The 16,567-nt window shown below is 36.8% G+C and overlaps 1 protein-coding gene and 1 long non-coding RNA gene across 2 annotated transcripts; one reads left to right on the forward strand and one right to left on the reverse strand.

Moving 5' to 3' along the window:
* Nucleotides 1–1,715: 1,715 nt before the first annotated feature.
* Nucleotides 1,716–3,108, reverse strand: LOC311096080. The gene is made up of 2 exons (XR_014608950.1): nucleotides 2,783–3,108; nucleotides 1,716–1,867 (listed from the first exon to the last, which is right to left on the reverse strand). It is a non-coding gene; the product is annotated as an uncharacterized lncRNA (long non-coding RNA).
* Nucleotides 3,109–5,546: 2,438 nt separating this feature from the next.
* On the forward strand, nucleotides 5,547–14,827 carry LOC311098570 (polymeric immunoglobulin receptor). The gene is made up of 11 exons (XM_084138819.1): nucleotides 5,547–5,639; nucleotides 5,861–6,187; nucleotides 6,552–6,857; nucleotides 6,962–7,288; nucleotides 12,516–12,824; nucleotides 12,929–13,255; nucleotides 13,439–13,465; nucleotides 13,650–13,724; nucleotides 14,087–14,151; nucleotides 14,298–14,357; nucleotides 14,459–14,827. The coding sequence occupies exons 1-11, from the start codon at nucleotides 5,591–5,593 to the stop codon at nucleotides 14,570–14,572; spliced, it is 1,986 nt and encodes a 661-aa protein (XP_083994945.1). The 5' UTR covers nucleotides 5,547–5,590; the 3' UTR covers nucleotides 14,573–14,827.
* The last annotated feature ends 1,740 nt before the right edge of the window (nucleotides 14,828–16,567 follow it).

A 16,567-nucleotide genomic window follows, 5' to 3' on the forward strand; every position in this document is an offset into this window, starting at 1 on the left:
AAGTCCAGAAAAATGTCTTCAAACCTGATATCAATTAGTCTGGACAGTGGGAGGTGAGCCCCATCTGAGACACTTAAGAGAGCAGACATTAGAAACAACATAATCAGTGAATAAGAGGGACTTGACTTTGAACATCTCCTTTGTTAATTCAGTAAATCCATGAAGACATGCATAATTAAGCATAAGAACACCAGAACAAAGATCAGTGCAAAAAAAAAAATATGACGCCAATGGAATCAAAAGAGTTTCACAGGAACTGAACTGAATTCATGCATCCTCTAAAACGAATCAATGCTCTAGCATAATTTGTCAGATGTCACTTGTTTTGATATTTTGTTATCTAATGTGAATATGCAAATGCATACATTTTGAAGTGTGGCTTAAATGTCCTAAGCCATTTATGGTCAATACTTAGCAGTACTATAGTATACTATAGTATACTATATAATACTATAGCATACTCTCAGAAAAAAGGTACAGAAGCTGTCACTGGGATGATACCCTCTCAAAAAGTACTAAATGTACCTTTAAGGTATCAATATGCAACCTTTAGGGGTAAACAAGGTACAAATGTGTACCATTTGAAAGGGTACCACCCCAGAAAAAGCTTTTGTGTCGTATATGCATGGATGAAACAGGACACAAAATAATTGTATTGTTTCTATGTCATAGCTGCGCATAGCTTGCATCTTCTTTTGTTTTGCATGAGAAAAAAAGAAGAGGGCTGTCTGTAAACATCCATCAGTAAAGAAAGCTCTAATGACTCAGCACAGAAAACAGAGAGATAGAGAGAGAATAGAGGCATGAAAGAAGCACACTTCAACTACTGTATAACATCCCGCTCTCTCGCATTATGCATCTATGAAATGGCTTATATGTCTACATTTGTCTTTGTTATGATATTGTGTAAACGAGAGAGGAAAAAAGAGATTTGTTGCTCATCATCATGAACATAGGTGCATGTGTGTGAGTTTTTTCTTGCAGCAAGAGGTGAGTAATCAGAAATCACAACCTTGGCTCTGTTCTCACAGACGGCAAGCTCATCCTGCTCTGAAATGAACTGTCAATCACACACACACACACACACACTCAGTTCATCTCCAGGCACACGTCCTGAAAAACACAACCTTATAGGAAGTCTGATTACAGGTCATCGTGATCCTTTTTAAACATCTAATATCCAAGAAGTGGCCGTAAATGACTATTTAACACCTAAGGCACCTTTCAATCCAGGCCAGCTATTAGGAAAATGGATGATAATGAGACAACTGAATGTAACAACGGTGGGAGAACAAAGCATGCAGCTCTTTGAGAGGAATGTTTTTTTTAGCCTTGTGTCTCTGGTGCTTTCTTTCACTCTCTTTATTTCTCTCTCATACACAGTACACTGAGAAAAACAATAAGTAGAATTTACTCAATTTTAATAAGGCAAGTTTTTGCACGAATTTTTTTCAAGTAAATTTCACATTGATGGAAATTAAGTAAATCTACTTAACTAAGCCGAGTAAAATTCACAAAGTGAATAAGTACATATAACTTGGCCTGTTAAATTATATTGAGTAATTTTTACTTACAAATATGATATAATTAATATAATTAAGTAAAACCACTTGATATTTTAAATACATTTTACTTGTTTTATGCAGTGCTGGTAATTATTTTAAATTAAATTAAATGTTACTCTTATAATGTGACAAAATAATACTGTGACAATGTGCAGTTAAGAGTAATTTATTAAGAAATAAGCATATACAGAAACCTATAATGACAATAATAACAATTCAGTGTGTTCGGTCTCTCTCTTTGTCCCTCTCAACCGGTTTACAGCAACAGAGGCACAAAGGGCTGAATGCATTTGAGAAATATCCTGAAATTAAGAAAAGAGAGAGAGAAAAAAACAATAATCAGTAAACAGCAAATACTTTTAAATTAAAAGTTAATTAATTTGCATTCACATTATTCATTTCATTTAAACCAAATCATTAAAAACATCCTGCATGACCTTACTCTCATAGTCAATTTACACACATTAATGCTAACATGTGACACACAGCAGATATCAAGGCTACGAATTAGGCATTTGGGAGTACGAATTATTGTCATTTACAACGTGGGCACGATTTAGTAAAAGCACCATTTAATAGATAGTATGCACGATTTAGCAAATGAATGAGGAAATGAATTATATTGTGCACGATGAGGGAACGAGAACCTTCTCACTTAGGCCTATTGTTAATTTGTGGCCAATATTTGTCATCTATAAAGAAAATTGCACACAAAATAACAAATATTAAACAAAAAGATCATGATTTAAGTGACATATTCATGGTTTTTAGGCGTAATTACTGATAAATCGTGTAAAACGTAAAGTTTAAAACAAAAATATGGCTAACGTCTAAACTAACTCGTCATTATATTAACCCTCTTTGAGTCGGCAAAAGTGCCCGCGCGTTTTGCTCGATTTTTTTTCACATAGCAGCAAATTAGACTTATACTCCGTCATTTTTGGTCATAAAGATTACAGACTTAAGAAATATGAAAAAATAAACTGTTAAATGTCTACTTTTTCCACTTTCAATCGAAATAAAACATTGTGCTTTTGTAAAATAAACAGGGTGCTTTCCTCTGCCTCTCTCTGAACTTTTTTCTGGAGCACGTCTCTAAACTTAAGAACACTAAACTTTTCAAATGTATAGCATGAAGTGATGACAAGACAATCGTTGAATTAATCAAAAAATCATTATAAATCTGTAATATAATGCAGTTTTTTACTGTTGCTTACCTGTCGAGAGCCGTTGGAGTGGAGATTCGAAATCCCTCAATCATCGCGTGTGTTCTTCTTTCTGCGCATGCGCAGATTCCTTTCTTCAAGGACTAAATTTTACTTGATTTTTTAAAATTTGCTTCAAGTACTTAATTAATGTATGTAAATATGCCAGAGAGTCAGAAGTCAATTTCACTTGTCTGTTGGATGTCTAATATTTACAAGTAAAAAATGAGTATATAATTAGGATTTACTTAATATACTAAAGTTTTCATTTTTACAAAATTATTCTTAGCAAAAGATACATGATTTTTTCTGTTTTATTTACTTTGACATAAAATCATTTTTTACAGTGTATACACAAAAAAGCAATACATGCTCACTTTTAGATAAATGCCGGGCCTAGATGCTTCAAAATGATTTTAGAACGAGAAGAAACTTTTTACCATTGTATCACTGATGTCTTGTATCTCTCATAGATTATGCAAAGGCAAAATTAACAGAAATTGCTTTGAAACCTGTGTTAAAATTACAGGCTGTTTTCTGCCGCGGTAAGAATCCGGCAGATATAATATGATCAAATGGCTATGATGTTCATTGGAATGGGATAAGAAATGAAATATGGACAAAGTACAGTTCCAAAGAAGAAGTGTGCTCAAGCACCTTATTGTTAATGTGACAAGTGACACAATGTGCTTGACTTTTCAAAAAAGCTCTGTCAATCCAGCTGAGCTGAAACCCATTAACTCTGTGGGAAGCACCTCCAAAGATGATGAAACTCCACGGCACTGTCACTCACGGCATTCTGCTTTCTAAACGTCAAAGACCTCAGAGATGTGAAACAATTGTTATTTTGCTGCTTCACATTGCGATATACAAAACAGTAAAAGGGTCATATCACAGATTTGTATGAATTAGAAAGTTTAATAACTCTTCTCTCAATTGTATTTGTTCATCTGGTACAATGCTTTGCCATTAATTTTTCCAGACTGTTGGGTAATTGATGCCAACATTAAAAGCTTCCATTTTTGATTGGTCATCTTTAAAGAGCTACTGCCCCCGTGTGGTTACCAGCCCTTAACACAACTCTGCCTTATCTACTGGAGAGCTATCTGGAATAATGTTTCTGTGCTATAAATTCCTGTGCTATTAATATATTGGGAATATTACTAAATATTTAAATAATGTAGCCTCATCCAGTGACAATAAACAATGGTTTCTGAAAAATTACAACAAAATTCATAGAACATGTAATGGAGGCCTGGCAGTGCTTAACAGAACTGTGTAACTTTACTACAGCATACAGTCACTTCTTCTCTCTTTGCAATGTACAAGCGTGCTCTTAAAGTGGCAGCAACATAAACTACAACCTTTCTTTAAGGTACCATAACCCATTATCATAACAGAACAGAAATAGGGAAGGGTTGTTTATATTGGCACATGTAAAAATCCGCTTAGACGTAATGATATTATTGTTGAATGTTTACCCATTGTATTATTATAAGTGTAGTATAACTGATTTATTTATTATTATAAAAGTCTTTACTTGGTTTTAGTTTCAGCTCTAAAAAAACATTTTACTTTAGAGTTAAAACACAACACACCCTTTAAAAGGTTAGAAGGCTACACAAATTATAGAAATAAATCAGATAAATAAGGTTTTGAACTGCAAATGATATCTTCACTTTCAGTTGAAATTGTCCTGTGACATTAAACAGTATGACATGCACTGAAAAAAAACTTAAGTAAAATTTACTTAATTTCTACATGCTTGAATTGAGTACTAATATAGAATTTACTTTTTTTTAATTATTGCCTTAACTAACTTTTTCAAGTAAATTACATAGTTTTTTTCTGTAGTATTTACTTCACAACAAAATATTTTTTATCAATGTGTGATTCATCTAAATTTAAAAGTTGAATATAAGTCCACACTTACACCACATATGATTACATGCCTTAAATGATAGTATTTTTTTTTACTTTTTTACATTATTTACTTGAACTTTTATTTTTGACTTCTCGTTTAATCTAACGGTAAGAGGAATAGATTTCTTTTGAAAGTCATTTGCCCTTTTTGCCCTTGTTGCTTAGACCTCATCAAACCATAACTTTCAGAAAAGATTCAAGATGGAATTTTCTGTAAAAACAAGATAATAAGTTACATTTCAACTTGATCGCAAATCATCCTATTGGGACATTGGTGATTGGACCCCGATGATTGCTGCCCGCGGCTATATTTATTAGTTGTTTTGAAGTGGAGGAAGCTGCAGCTATGGTGAAGAGGAAGCACAGTGAAGTGCCAACTTAACACACTGTAGATGTTACTAAGTTTTCACACATCTCTGAGTTGTTGCATTTTGCTGCTGGTTAGTTGCTTAAGAATATGATCACCATAGAAGAGTGATGGTGTAGTCATTTTCCATATAGATATACAGTATATAGCCTGTATGCCAAAAATAGTAGTTATATACTCTATTTATAACAAAACATTGTGACTAAAGGGCAAACTAAATGGCCTGTGATCTTGATCTCTTGGTAGTAAAAGGAATAAACTTGGAGTTTATACATTTGGATCATGTTGTGGTGACTTTACATGCTTAATCATGAGCTATAGTAGTGACATGAAAAACCCTGATATAGTCCCATATATAGAGCAGGATAACGTACATTAGTGTCAGTGATCCAGGAGGAGAAATATAAATAAAGAGCTGACGAATAGAGGAAATGGCGCGACATGTTTTAGTTCCTGAAAACATATAAAAATAATCAACAGTAAGATTGTGTAAGTTTGGACCATCAGTGAGTGAGTTCAGAGAATCAGTCATGAAGGAGTTTTTCTATCTTCTCCTCTTTGTGCTTCACTTTACTGAAGGTAAGTCTAGACTTAAAAATATTTTTATTATGAAAGAATTCAGAGTGTAATTAATCAGTCCTCATAGGTGTGAGATTTCACACATAAATCATGCAGACATTACAGTGAAGATAAAAGGTAAATGGAATATTTTTGCATGAAACCTGAATCTCTCAAAATGCAGAAGCTATTTTCCTCTTCCAGTAAAGTGCAGTGTAAATGTCAGTCTAATGTGTTGTCAGGGTGTGATCTGGATCAGAACACACAGACGGTTGAGGTGACGGGACACTCGGGAGAGTCTGTAGTTTTGCCCTGTTCCTGTACTGAAGTACAGGCGAAAACTCCACAACTTACATGGACATTTACTTCACTAAAACACAGAACAAAACCTGAAGAAATTTACCCAAATGAACAGAGCAAGATACACAGAGGTAGAGTCAAACTGTTGAATGAATCCTCTCCAGGAAATCTCTCTCTACACATATCAGACCTGAACACAGAAGATCAGGGGGAATATCATTGCTCTGTGCTTCATCAACCACACATCAACATCACACTCAGTGTTCAAGGTAATATTCTTCTGTGTTGTTGTTATGGAAATCAGTTAAGATTGTTAAAAAATTGCTTAAAAAAATAATTTTAAGAATCACATTAAGCTTTATTATAATATGCCCCATTGTGCCATATTATAACTGATTTTGTAACGTACAAGCGTGCTCTTAAAGTGGCAGCAAGGTACCATAACCCTTCTTGGGTATGCTCCATTCTTATATTATATGAACTTAAGTTTAAATGAACATGTGGCTTGTGAAACTTTATTTCACTTTTAAGCTTATATTATTATTGAATGATGGTATACTAAACTCTTCTTCCTGATGTTAATCTCTAAAGCTCACATTGATCCATTCATGAAGAAACTCTCTCTGTCTGCAGGTTGTCGTCTTTCAGAACATGGAAAGCGTAAAGAAGTAACAGGTTACACAGGAGGAACAGTCCTGCTGCCCTGCTCCTGTATTTACCCTCAGACTACAGTAGAGAAATTCACCTGGCTCTTGCTAAACAGGAGCCAACGAAATGAAGTATTCAAAAATGAGATTTACAAGGGCAGACTGAAGCTGTTTAATGACAGTAATCCAGCAAATCTGTCTCTGCTCATTTCTGACCTGAGAAAGGAGGATGAAGAGTCATATAGGTGTGAGATTTCACAAATATATACAGACATTAAAGTGAAGATAAAAGGTAAATGGAATTTTTTTGCATGAAACCTGTATCTCTCAAAATGCAGAAGCTATTTTCCTCTTCCAGTAAAGTGCAGTGTAAATGTCAGTCTAATGTGTTGTCAGGGTGTGATCTGGATCAGAACACACAGACGGTTGAGGTGACGGGACACTCGGGAGAGTCTGTAGTTTTGCCCTGTTCCTGTACTGAAGTACAGGCTAAACCTCCACAACTTACATGGACATTTACTTCACTAAAACACAGAGCAAAACCTGAAGAAATTTACCCAAATGAACGTAGTGAGAGACACAGAGGTAGAGTCAAACTGTTGAATGAATCCTCTCCAGGAAATCTCTCTCTACACATATCAGACCTGAACACAGAAGATCAGGGGGAATATCATTGCTCTGTGCTTCATCAACCACACATCAACATCACACTCAGTGTTCAAGGTAATGTTCTTCTGTGTTGTTGTTATGGAAATCAGTTAAGATTGTTAAAAAATTGTTTAAAAAAATAACTGTTAGAAGAGTCACATTAAGCTTTATTATAATATGTGCTATATTTATTATCATTGTGCTATATTATAACTGACAATTATTGAATTCTGCAGAGGAATTTTACAACTTTCAATCATTCTGCTTATCAACCCGTAAAACACACAGAAGAAAGTAAAACCACTCAACACTCACCTAAATGTAAGTAGTCAATGTAAAGATTTTAGTTTTAAGAAAGTACCTTGACTTGAATTAATTAGATATATTAATATAACGATACATGATATGCTGCTTGTCTGTTTTTGAATGTTTTATTGTGCTTGTTATGACATTTGAAAATTCAGACACTGATTTCTTTGTATGTCTCTCTCTCTCTCTCTCTCTCTCTCTCTCTCTCTCTCTCTCTCTCTCTCTCTCTCTCTCGGAAGAGGTGACATGTTCAAACAGATGCACCAGCTCACAGATACAGTAGAGCAAAGAAATATGAATTTAAATCATAATCTGTACTTTGTTTGAAACTTCTGATTCTTCCTGTTGTAACTTAGCATACCTATTTTATGCATTCTGTTTTAACTCAACTTATCTAGTTTCTACCCTGTGCAATTACAATCTGTATGTGTATTTGTGTTTGTGTGTGTTAAGAATTGTTAAAAAAGCTTTTTTGCTAATTTGTTGATTTAAAAAGTAAACAATAAAACACCAGGTTGTATTCTGACCATACTGTTAATACTATAAAGAGACCAACAAACCAAAACCAATGTGTATGTACATAAAGTTAGTAGCATGTTCTTCATAATCGCTATGGCAAGTTTCCTGTAAGCAAGAGTGTGTGTGTGTGTGTGTGTGTGTGTGTGTGTGTGTGTGTGTGTGTGTGTGTGTGTGTGTGTGTGTGTGTGTGTGTCTTATCAAAATGACTGTGCTGTTTTATTACAATAAAAATATCGAGAACATTATGGGTTGAGATCTTGACCTCTGATTGGGTAAAACGGTTTTTAGTATGTTGACTAAAATAATAATAATCAATTATTCCTCTACATGTTCACAAATACAAATGTTTGTTTCTCTATACTAGAGAGGACATCTCATAGACCTGTTTTTATATTAGGATAATGATATCGCCTAATCCACCCACCAAACACATAAACATTTGCAAAACTCTAGATTTAAATAAAAACATATTTGGCCAATATAAGCCTTTTTGAGGACAAGTAAAATGTCCTCACTAGTCAGTTGTCACAATATATTTCACTGTATAAGTGAGGACATTTGGCCCTCACAAGTATAGCCAAACCTGTACGTACACACACACACACGCACATGCACACACACACACACACACACACACACACACACACACACACACCACAAAATCATTAATATTTAGGAAGTCAGCATTATCTTTGTATGTCAAATAAGGCACATTGTTCATCTGATATTAAATCAAGCTAATCACTTTCACATTCAGACAACATGAACGCTTACTGCTTACCTAATATTTTTTATTGTTTGTTTGACAGTCAGTTTAATCAGCTCATTAAGATGGACCAGTCATATGTTTTCATGACTTTAAATGAGGATCGTTTCTGTTTGACGAGCTCAAAACAATATTTTAGCCATCAATTTTGGCAACAATTTAGCATCAGTTTTGTGGATCATGATCTACCGACTAATGTAGATCATTTAACTCTCTTAATGTTAAATCATGAGCTGCAGTGACACGAGAAGCCCTGGTATAATATCAAAGACAGCATATATGTTTTATTAGTGTCAGTGAGAATAGAAAAAGAATAGAAAAAGACAATGCAGAAAAGCAGAGCGCATGTGGCGGAAGACAAAACTTGTAGTCCATTATAACATCTACAAAGACAGCCTTCATGCTTTCAATATGGAACTAGGCAAAGCTAGACAGACTTTCTTCTCAAATATTATAAACAGTAATTTAAACAACACACGCACTCTTTTTGCTACTGTAGAGAGACTGACAAACCCCCCAAGCCAGATTCCCAGTGAAATGCTGTCAGAGAACAAGTGCAGTGAGTTTGCTTCTTTCTTCTCTGAGAAAATCAGTAATATCAGAAAGGTGATCAGCACATCCTTGAGTTGCCCTGGGGTCAGACAGATCAAACCACCTGAGAAAGTAGTTACTATGTCTGACTTCAAAGAAATTGATGGCAAAATTTTGGAAGAAACCGTACAGCACCTTAAATCATCAGCCTGCGCTCTTGACACACTTCCCACATCATTTTTCAAAAGTGTGTTAAACAGTTTAGAAGCAGATCTTCTAGAAGTGGTAAATGTCTCAGTTCTCTCTGGGAGTTTTCCAAACTCCCTGAAAATTGCAGTTGTCAAGCCCCTCCTGAAAAAGAGCAATCTGGATAAGACCATATTAAGCAACTATAGGCCGATCTCAAATCTTCCTTTCATAGGCAAGATCATTGAAAAAGTTGTCTTCAATCAGCTGAACAAATTCTTAAGCTCGAATGGATCCTTTGACAATTTTCAATCTGGTTTCCGACCGCACCACAGCACAGAGACAGCGCTCATAAAGATAATAAACGATATTCGCTTAAATACTGATTCAGGCAAATTATCAGTGTTGGTGCTACTCGACCTCAGTGCTGCATTTGACACTGTCGATCATAACATACTTCTTGACAGGCTGGAAAACTGGGTGGGGCTTTCTGGGATAGTCCTAAAATGGTTCAGGTCATACTTAGATGGGAGAGGTTATTATGTGAGTATAGGAGACCATAAGTCTGAGTGGACATCCATGACATGCGGAGTCCCTCAAGGCTCAATTCTTGCGCCACTCCTGTTCAACCTGTATATGCTCCCAATGAGCCAAATAATGAGAAAGAACCAAATTGCTTACCACAGCTATGCAGACGACACACAGATTTACTTAGCCCTATCGCCTAACGACTACAGCCCCATTGACTGTGCCAATGCATCGATGAAGTCAAAAGTTGGATGTGTCAAAACTTTCTTCAGTTAAACATAGACAAAACTGAAGTCATTGCGTTTGGAAACAAAGATGAAGTTCTCAAGGTGAATGCATACCTTCACTCTAGGGGTCAAACAACTAAAAATCAAGTCAGGAATCTTGGTGTGACACTAGAGTCAGACCTTAGTTTCAGTAGTCATGTCAAAGCAATAACTAAATCAGCATACTATCATCTGAAAAATATTGCAAGAATTAGATGATTTGTTTCCAGACAAGACTCAGAGAAACTTGTGCATGCTTTCATCACCAGCAGGGTGGATTATTGTAATGGACTCCTCACTGGCCTTCCCAAAAAGACCATAAGACAGTTGCAGCTCATACAGAACGCTGCCGCCAGAAAATATGAACATATCACACCAGTCCTCAGGTCTTTACACTGGCTCCCAGTTAAATTTAGGATTGATTGTAAAGTATTATTACTGTTATATAAATCATTCAATGGCCTAGGAACTCAATATATTGCAGATATGCTCACTGAATATAAACCCAACAGATCACTCAGATCACTAGGATCATATCAGCTAGAAATACCAAGGGTTCACTCAAAGCATGGCGAGTCTGCTTTTAGCTATTATGCCAGCCGCAGCTGGAACCAGCTTCCAGAGGAGATCAGATGTGCTCCTACTGTAGTCACATTCAAATCTAGACTCAAAACACATCTTTTTAGCTATGCATTTACTGAATGAGCACTGTGCCAATGTTCGTCCGACTGTTTGTACTGTACTGTATTTTATTTTTTTATTTTTCTTAACTGTTTTAATTATTCTTATTTCTTTTTATTATTTTAATTTATTTTATGTAAAGCACTTTGAATTGCCATTGTGTATGAAATGTGCTATATAAATAAACTTGCCTTGCCTTGCCTAGAAACAGAATTTCAGAGCTGAAGAGGAAATGGCGCAAAGTGTGAAGTTCCTTAAGACTTAAAAGAAACAAGAACAAAATTTAGACTCAGTTCACACTCGCTGATCAAGTGACGAGTGTGTAAGTTTGGACTGAGTGAGTGAGTTCAGAGAATCAGTCATGAGGGAGTGTTTCTATCTTTTCCTCTTTATGCTTCACTTTACTGAAGGTAAGTCCAGATTTATAAATACTTTTAAGAATTAAGAGTGAAATGAATCAGTCATCAATGGTTGTGATTCTGTGATAGTGCTGAGTGATGTCAGTGGTTCCCAGCTCAGTGACCCCAACACTGAACATTCTTGATATCTCTCTTGCCTGACAATAGCTGAAACACAAAAGAACCAGCGCTCTGCTATTCAAGCTCCCAAAGACTTTTATTAACTTGCAACGTTTCGACCGCAAGGTCTGCGAGGCAAACTGGTTCTTTTGTGTTTTAGCTAAGGTTTATTTTTGATCGAGCTGTCTGAGTTATTTTGGATGTGCGCATATTGAATTCTCTTATCTCACACACCCATCTGAGGTCTTGGAGTGTGTAATGGGCTGATGAGTTGAGTCAAGTGTGTTTTGGTTAGGTGGACATCTAAAATGTGCAGTGCTCCCGGACCAGGGTTAGGGGATGTTCACACGACACATGGCTACTACCAACGATGTTGGCTACTAAATACAGACGACAACATTGTCAAAACGATCCCCGTTCACACGGATCTGCGAAAATGACTAAAAAAGACTGTATTATACCAGGCCAGTATGGAGATGTCACTTTGTCAAGTAACACCCCGCAAGACGCAATACGCATTCGTAAACATGTAATACGCATGCGCATGATGTCACCATTTTGTTTTTGTATTTTTACAAATGCACATTTTTGTTGTTTACAAGGAGATGATAAAGGAATTGTTTCAAAACCTTGCACTTTCAAACCCGTTTTCAAAAGCTTGCGTTTTCAGGCCCCCAAAACACCCTTGTCGTGTAAATGACCTGCCAAAACGCATAAAAAGTGTCATGTAAACATACCCTTAGATGTGCAGTGTGTATTTTACTTTAAACTGAAGATTTGTCATACAGTTATACAGTGTGTGGCACCCTGACCAGAACTTAAAGCTCAGATTGAGTCTCATGCTCTGTTATCATGTGACTTCTAAAACCTTATTTCATGCTTATTTTTTTAATCATGCTGCATTATTATTGAATGATGGTATACTAAACTCTTCTTCCTGATGTTAATCTCTAAAGCTCACATTGATCCATTCATGAAGAAACTCTCTCTGTCTGCAGGTTGTGATCTTTCAGAACATGGAAAGCGTAAAGAAGTAACAGGTTACACAGGAGGAACAGTCCTGCTGCCCTGCTCCTGTATTTACCCTCAGACTACAGTAGAGAAATTCACCTGGCTCTTGCTAAACAGGAGCCAACGAAATGAAGTATTCAAAAATGAGATTTACAAGGGCAGACTGAAGCTGTTTAATGACAGTAATCCAGCAAATCTGTCTCTGCTCATTTCTGACCTGAGAAAGGAGGATGAAGGGTTTTATAGGTGTGAGATTCCACACATAAATTATGCAGACATTACAGTGAAGATAAAAGGTAAATGGAATATTTTTGCATGAAACCTGAATCTCTCAAAATGCAGAAGCTATTTTCCTCTTCCAGTAAAGTGCAGTGTAAATGTCAGTCTAATGTGTTGTCAGGGTGTGATCTGGATCAGAACACACAGACGGTTGAGGTGACGGGACACTCGGGAGAGTCTGTAGTTTTGCCCTGTTCCTGTACTGAACTACAGGCTAAACCTCCACAACTTACATGGACATTTACTTCACTAAAACACAGAGCAAAACCTGAAGAAATTTACCCAAATGAACGGAGTGAGAGACACAGAGGTAGAGTCAAACTGTTGAATGAATCCTCTCCAGGAAATCTCTCTCTACACATATCAGACCTGAACACAGAAGATCAGGGGGAATATCATTGCTCTGTGCTTCATCAACCACACATCAACATCACACTCAGTGTTCAAGGTAATGTTCTTCTGTGTTGTTGCTTTCTTACAATATTAATATTGTTCATTATAACTGTTGAAGATGATAGTTCTAGAATAATATATCCTCTGTTGTGTAGATGATGGCTAGCAGATTTTGAACTCATTATAGAAAAAAACAAAAGTTCATGCAATAACCATATAACCTAACTAACCCTTACAGGAGAACAAAAGACAGAAGACAAAACGAGTATGTAGCAGCCTATTTTGCTTTAAAGATTTTTTTAGATATACTATAATTTCAATGTATTTTTGCCTATTTTCTTGAAGTCTGCATAGTATTTAAGGTGTGTGTGTGTGTGCGCGTGTGTGTGCGCGTGCGTGCGTGTGTGTGTGTGTGTGTGTGTTTTTTTTTTTTTTTTTTTTTTTTTCAGCCTTCATTCTGCTGTCTCTGCTTCCAGTATTAATGTTATTAGCAGTACTGGCATTGATCTACTGGAAATGCAGAGGTACACAATCACACACACACACACACACGTGCACACACATACTATTACCATGTGATGGCAATAGTACAAATTGAAATAAGACTGGCCTCTCAAACTTGATTTTTCTAAAGAAAGTTAAAAAAGATTTACTGACCATTACAAAGCATTTGATGTTATTCAGAACGAAATTAAAGTCAAAATCATACATAAGTTTGATGATATAACACATCTTTGAACTATTGCAAATAGGAAAAATACATGTCAAAAGGATGTTGAATGTTCAACTTTAAGTATTATAAACTCATCGCCATCATTTTTTATCTTTTAGCCACACCATTGGTCTGATGTTTTTTCAGTTTGACTGAGATTTTTTTCATTTCTAGGAAGAAGAGATGTCAAAAAGATGACCAATGGACTTGTGCTAGTGAATAGTGAAAATGAGAAACAGGTGAGCACAAATTGCCTCAAACCCATTCAGATCAATGTGTTTATACAGTACATGCATGCACTTCCAGTGTATGTATTTACTAGCTGAATGAAATAAAGAGCAGCATCTGTATATGTGTGTTCTGATCATGATGTCTCTTTCTTTAGGCTGATGTAAATCCTGATAGCTTAACTCAAGGACAAAACTTAAAACAAGATGAAAATGAGGTCAGACAGAGTGTATTCTGTGTATGTGTATGTGCATAAATGCATATGTAGTTACAAGTAGGTATTTTTAACAAAATCTCTGTCTTTTTCTCTCTCTCCAGGACGAGGTGACATATTCTTCTGTAGTCCATGTTAAGACTGCTGCCAAACCAGCTCACAAACAGAGCGTCATGGCAGAGCACTCTGAGTATGCCAGCCTTTATGGGATGGATTAATGGTGTGGCTTTGACTTTCACACAAATGTCCTTCTCATGAATTTGGACCTATGACTGTTAAAAATCTTACACAAAATGTTGCATACGATGGACATTGTGAAATTCTAATGTCTTATGTTCTCATTTAAACATGCAGCTTGCACATGAGAGAAAGAAAAAACAAATATATAGGCTACATAGCCTATGTTAAAGGAACACTCCACCGTTTTTTGAAATAGGGCTTATTCACCTTCTTTTCCACATTTAGATAGGTGGGCAAATGCATTTTTGTCTCAGTGCATGCGTTGTTTTAGTTTGACAGGGTCGGCGCTGGCTTAGCTTAGCACAATGAATGGAATCCTTTGTTGCCAGATAGCATGGCCTGAGTAAAAGTGATAAAAAAAAAAAAAAAACCCACCTAATTACTTCTTGTGGCCTGCGTATTCACAACGAGTACAAATAGCGATGCAGATTAACACTAGTAGGCGATTTCCTAGGCAGATATTGACTTCCCAGACAGCAACATAGTATCGGCCCACATCCGGCCCACATCTGGTACATGTGGATTCCACACGGCCCAGATGTGGGCCGGATCTGGGCAGACACTATGTTGCTGTCTGGGTTGAGACTATAGGGGGAAGCACAGGCGAAGCACTGCTACTTGGGCGCAGAGATATCACGCAACACATGAAATGTGAATATGTGGTATAATATGTGAATGTGAATACAGATATAATATGGGTCGATCTATACATGCGTCATGTTTAAAATAATCACTTACTCTGTGGACAGTTGTCCATTTGGTCCATTCGGCGTGGGGCTTTTTTTCCAGTTCACTTTATCACACCGGGAAAAAAATAGAGTAAAATTTACTGCAGGATGGATCAACGCCGTGAAATCCTCGGTAGCTGTGACACAACTGCGGGCACGCTCATCTTGATCTGACGCGCTGAGCCTGGTCATCGATGGCAGAAACTTGTCCCACTCTCCACAGCACAGACACTATTTCAGTCGGGATAGATTGGCATATTCCCCCACATTCACACCACCAGTTCGTGTTGGCTCTCATCCTCACGTCCTCAGGCTGTTGAGCGATCGCAACCTCCTCCTCCTGTCATTCTATTTCCAAAGCACGCAGCTCCTCTTCTGAAAACTCTGTATGGTTCTTCTGGCTCTGTATCTTGACTGTCTGAGAAGTCACCCTCTTCGTCTCTCACAAAATTAGCCATGTTCATTGCCATTCATGTACTGTAGGAAAAATAGCCAGCTACTGTTCACGCCGGTATGTTGACGGAAGTCATGGGATTTCATGTGTTGCGTGATATCTCTGCGCCCAAGTAGCAGTGCTTCGCCTGTGCTTCCCCATAATATAGTCCCAAGTCAATATCTGCCTATGGAAATCGCCTAGTGTTAATCTGCATCGCTATTTGTACTTGTTGTGAATACGCAGGCCACAAGAAGTAATTAGGTGGGGTTTTTTTTTTAATCACTTTTACTCAGGCCATGCTAGCTGGCAACAAAGGATTCCATTCATTAAGCTAAGCTAAGCTAGCGCCGACCCTGTCAAACTAAAACAATGCATGCACTGAGACAAAAATGCATTTGCCCACCTATCTAAATGTAGGAAAGAAGGTGAATAAGCCCTATTTCAAAAAACGGTGGAGTGTTCCTTTAAAGTGCTAACTTTAAAGTTTGTGATTAGCTTCAAATGCTTTCAAAATGTGGAGATAAAACTTGCTTGTCATCTCCTAGTAGAGCTGTGAAAAGTGTTGTTCGGCTTGCTTGCACCCTGCTCATTGTAGGACTGTATTTATAATTCAGTGTTTCTGTTGTGTATTCAAAATGTCCATTTACAGAGCAAATGACTGCGGAATCTTTTTTAATAAACTTTGAATGATTACTCAGTTGACACTGTCCTACATTCATGCTTTAAAAACTGAATAACCCACCCACTGTACCTGCGTGCACGTGAGTCGAGCTGCCACAAGGTATTTGCACATGCGCAATATGGAAAAA

This window comes from Abramis brama (assembly GCF_963993115.1).
Source record: "Abramis brama genome assembly, chromosome: 1".
NCBI classification, from domain to species: domain Eukaryota; kingdom Metazoa; phylum Chordata; class Actinopteri; order Cypriniformes; family Leuciscidae; genus Abramis; species Abramis brama.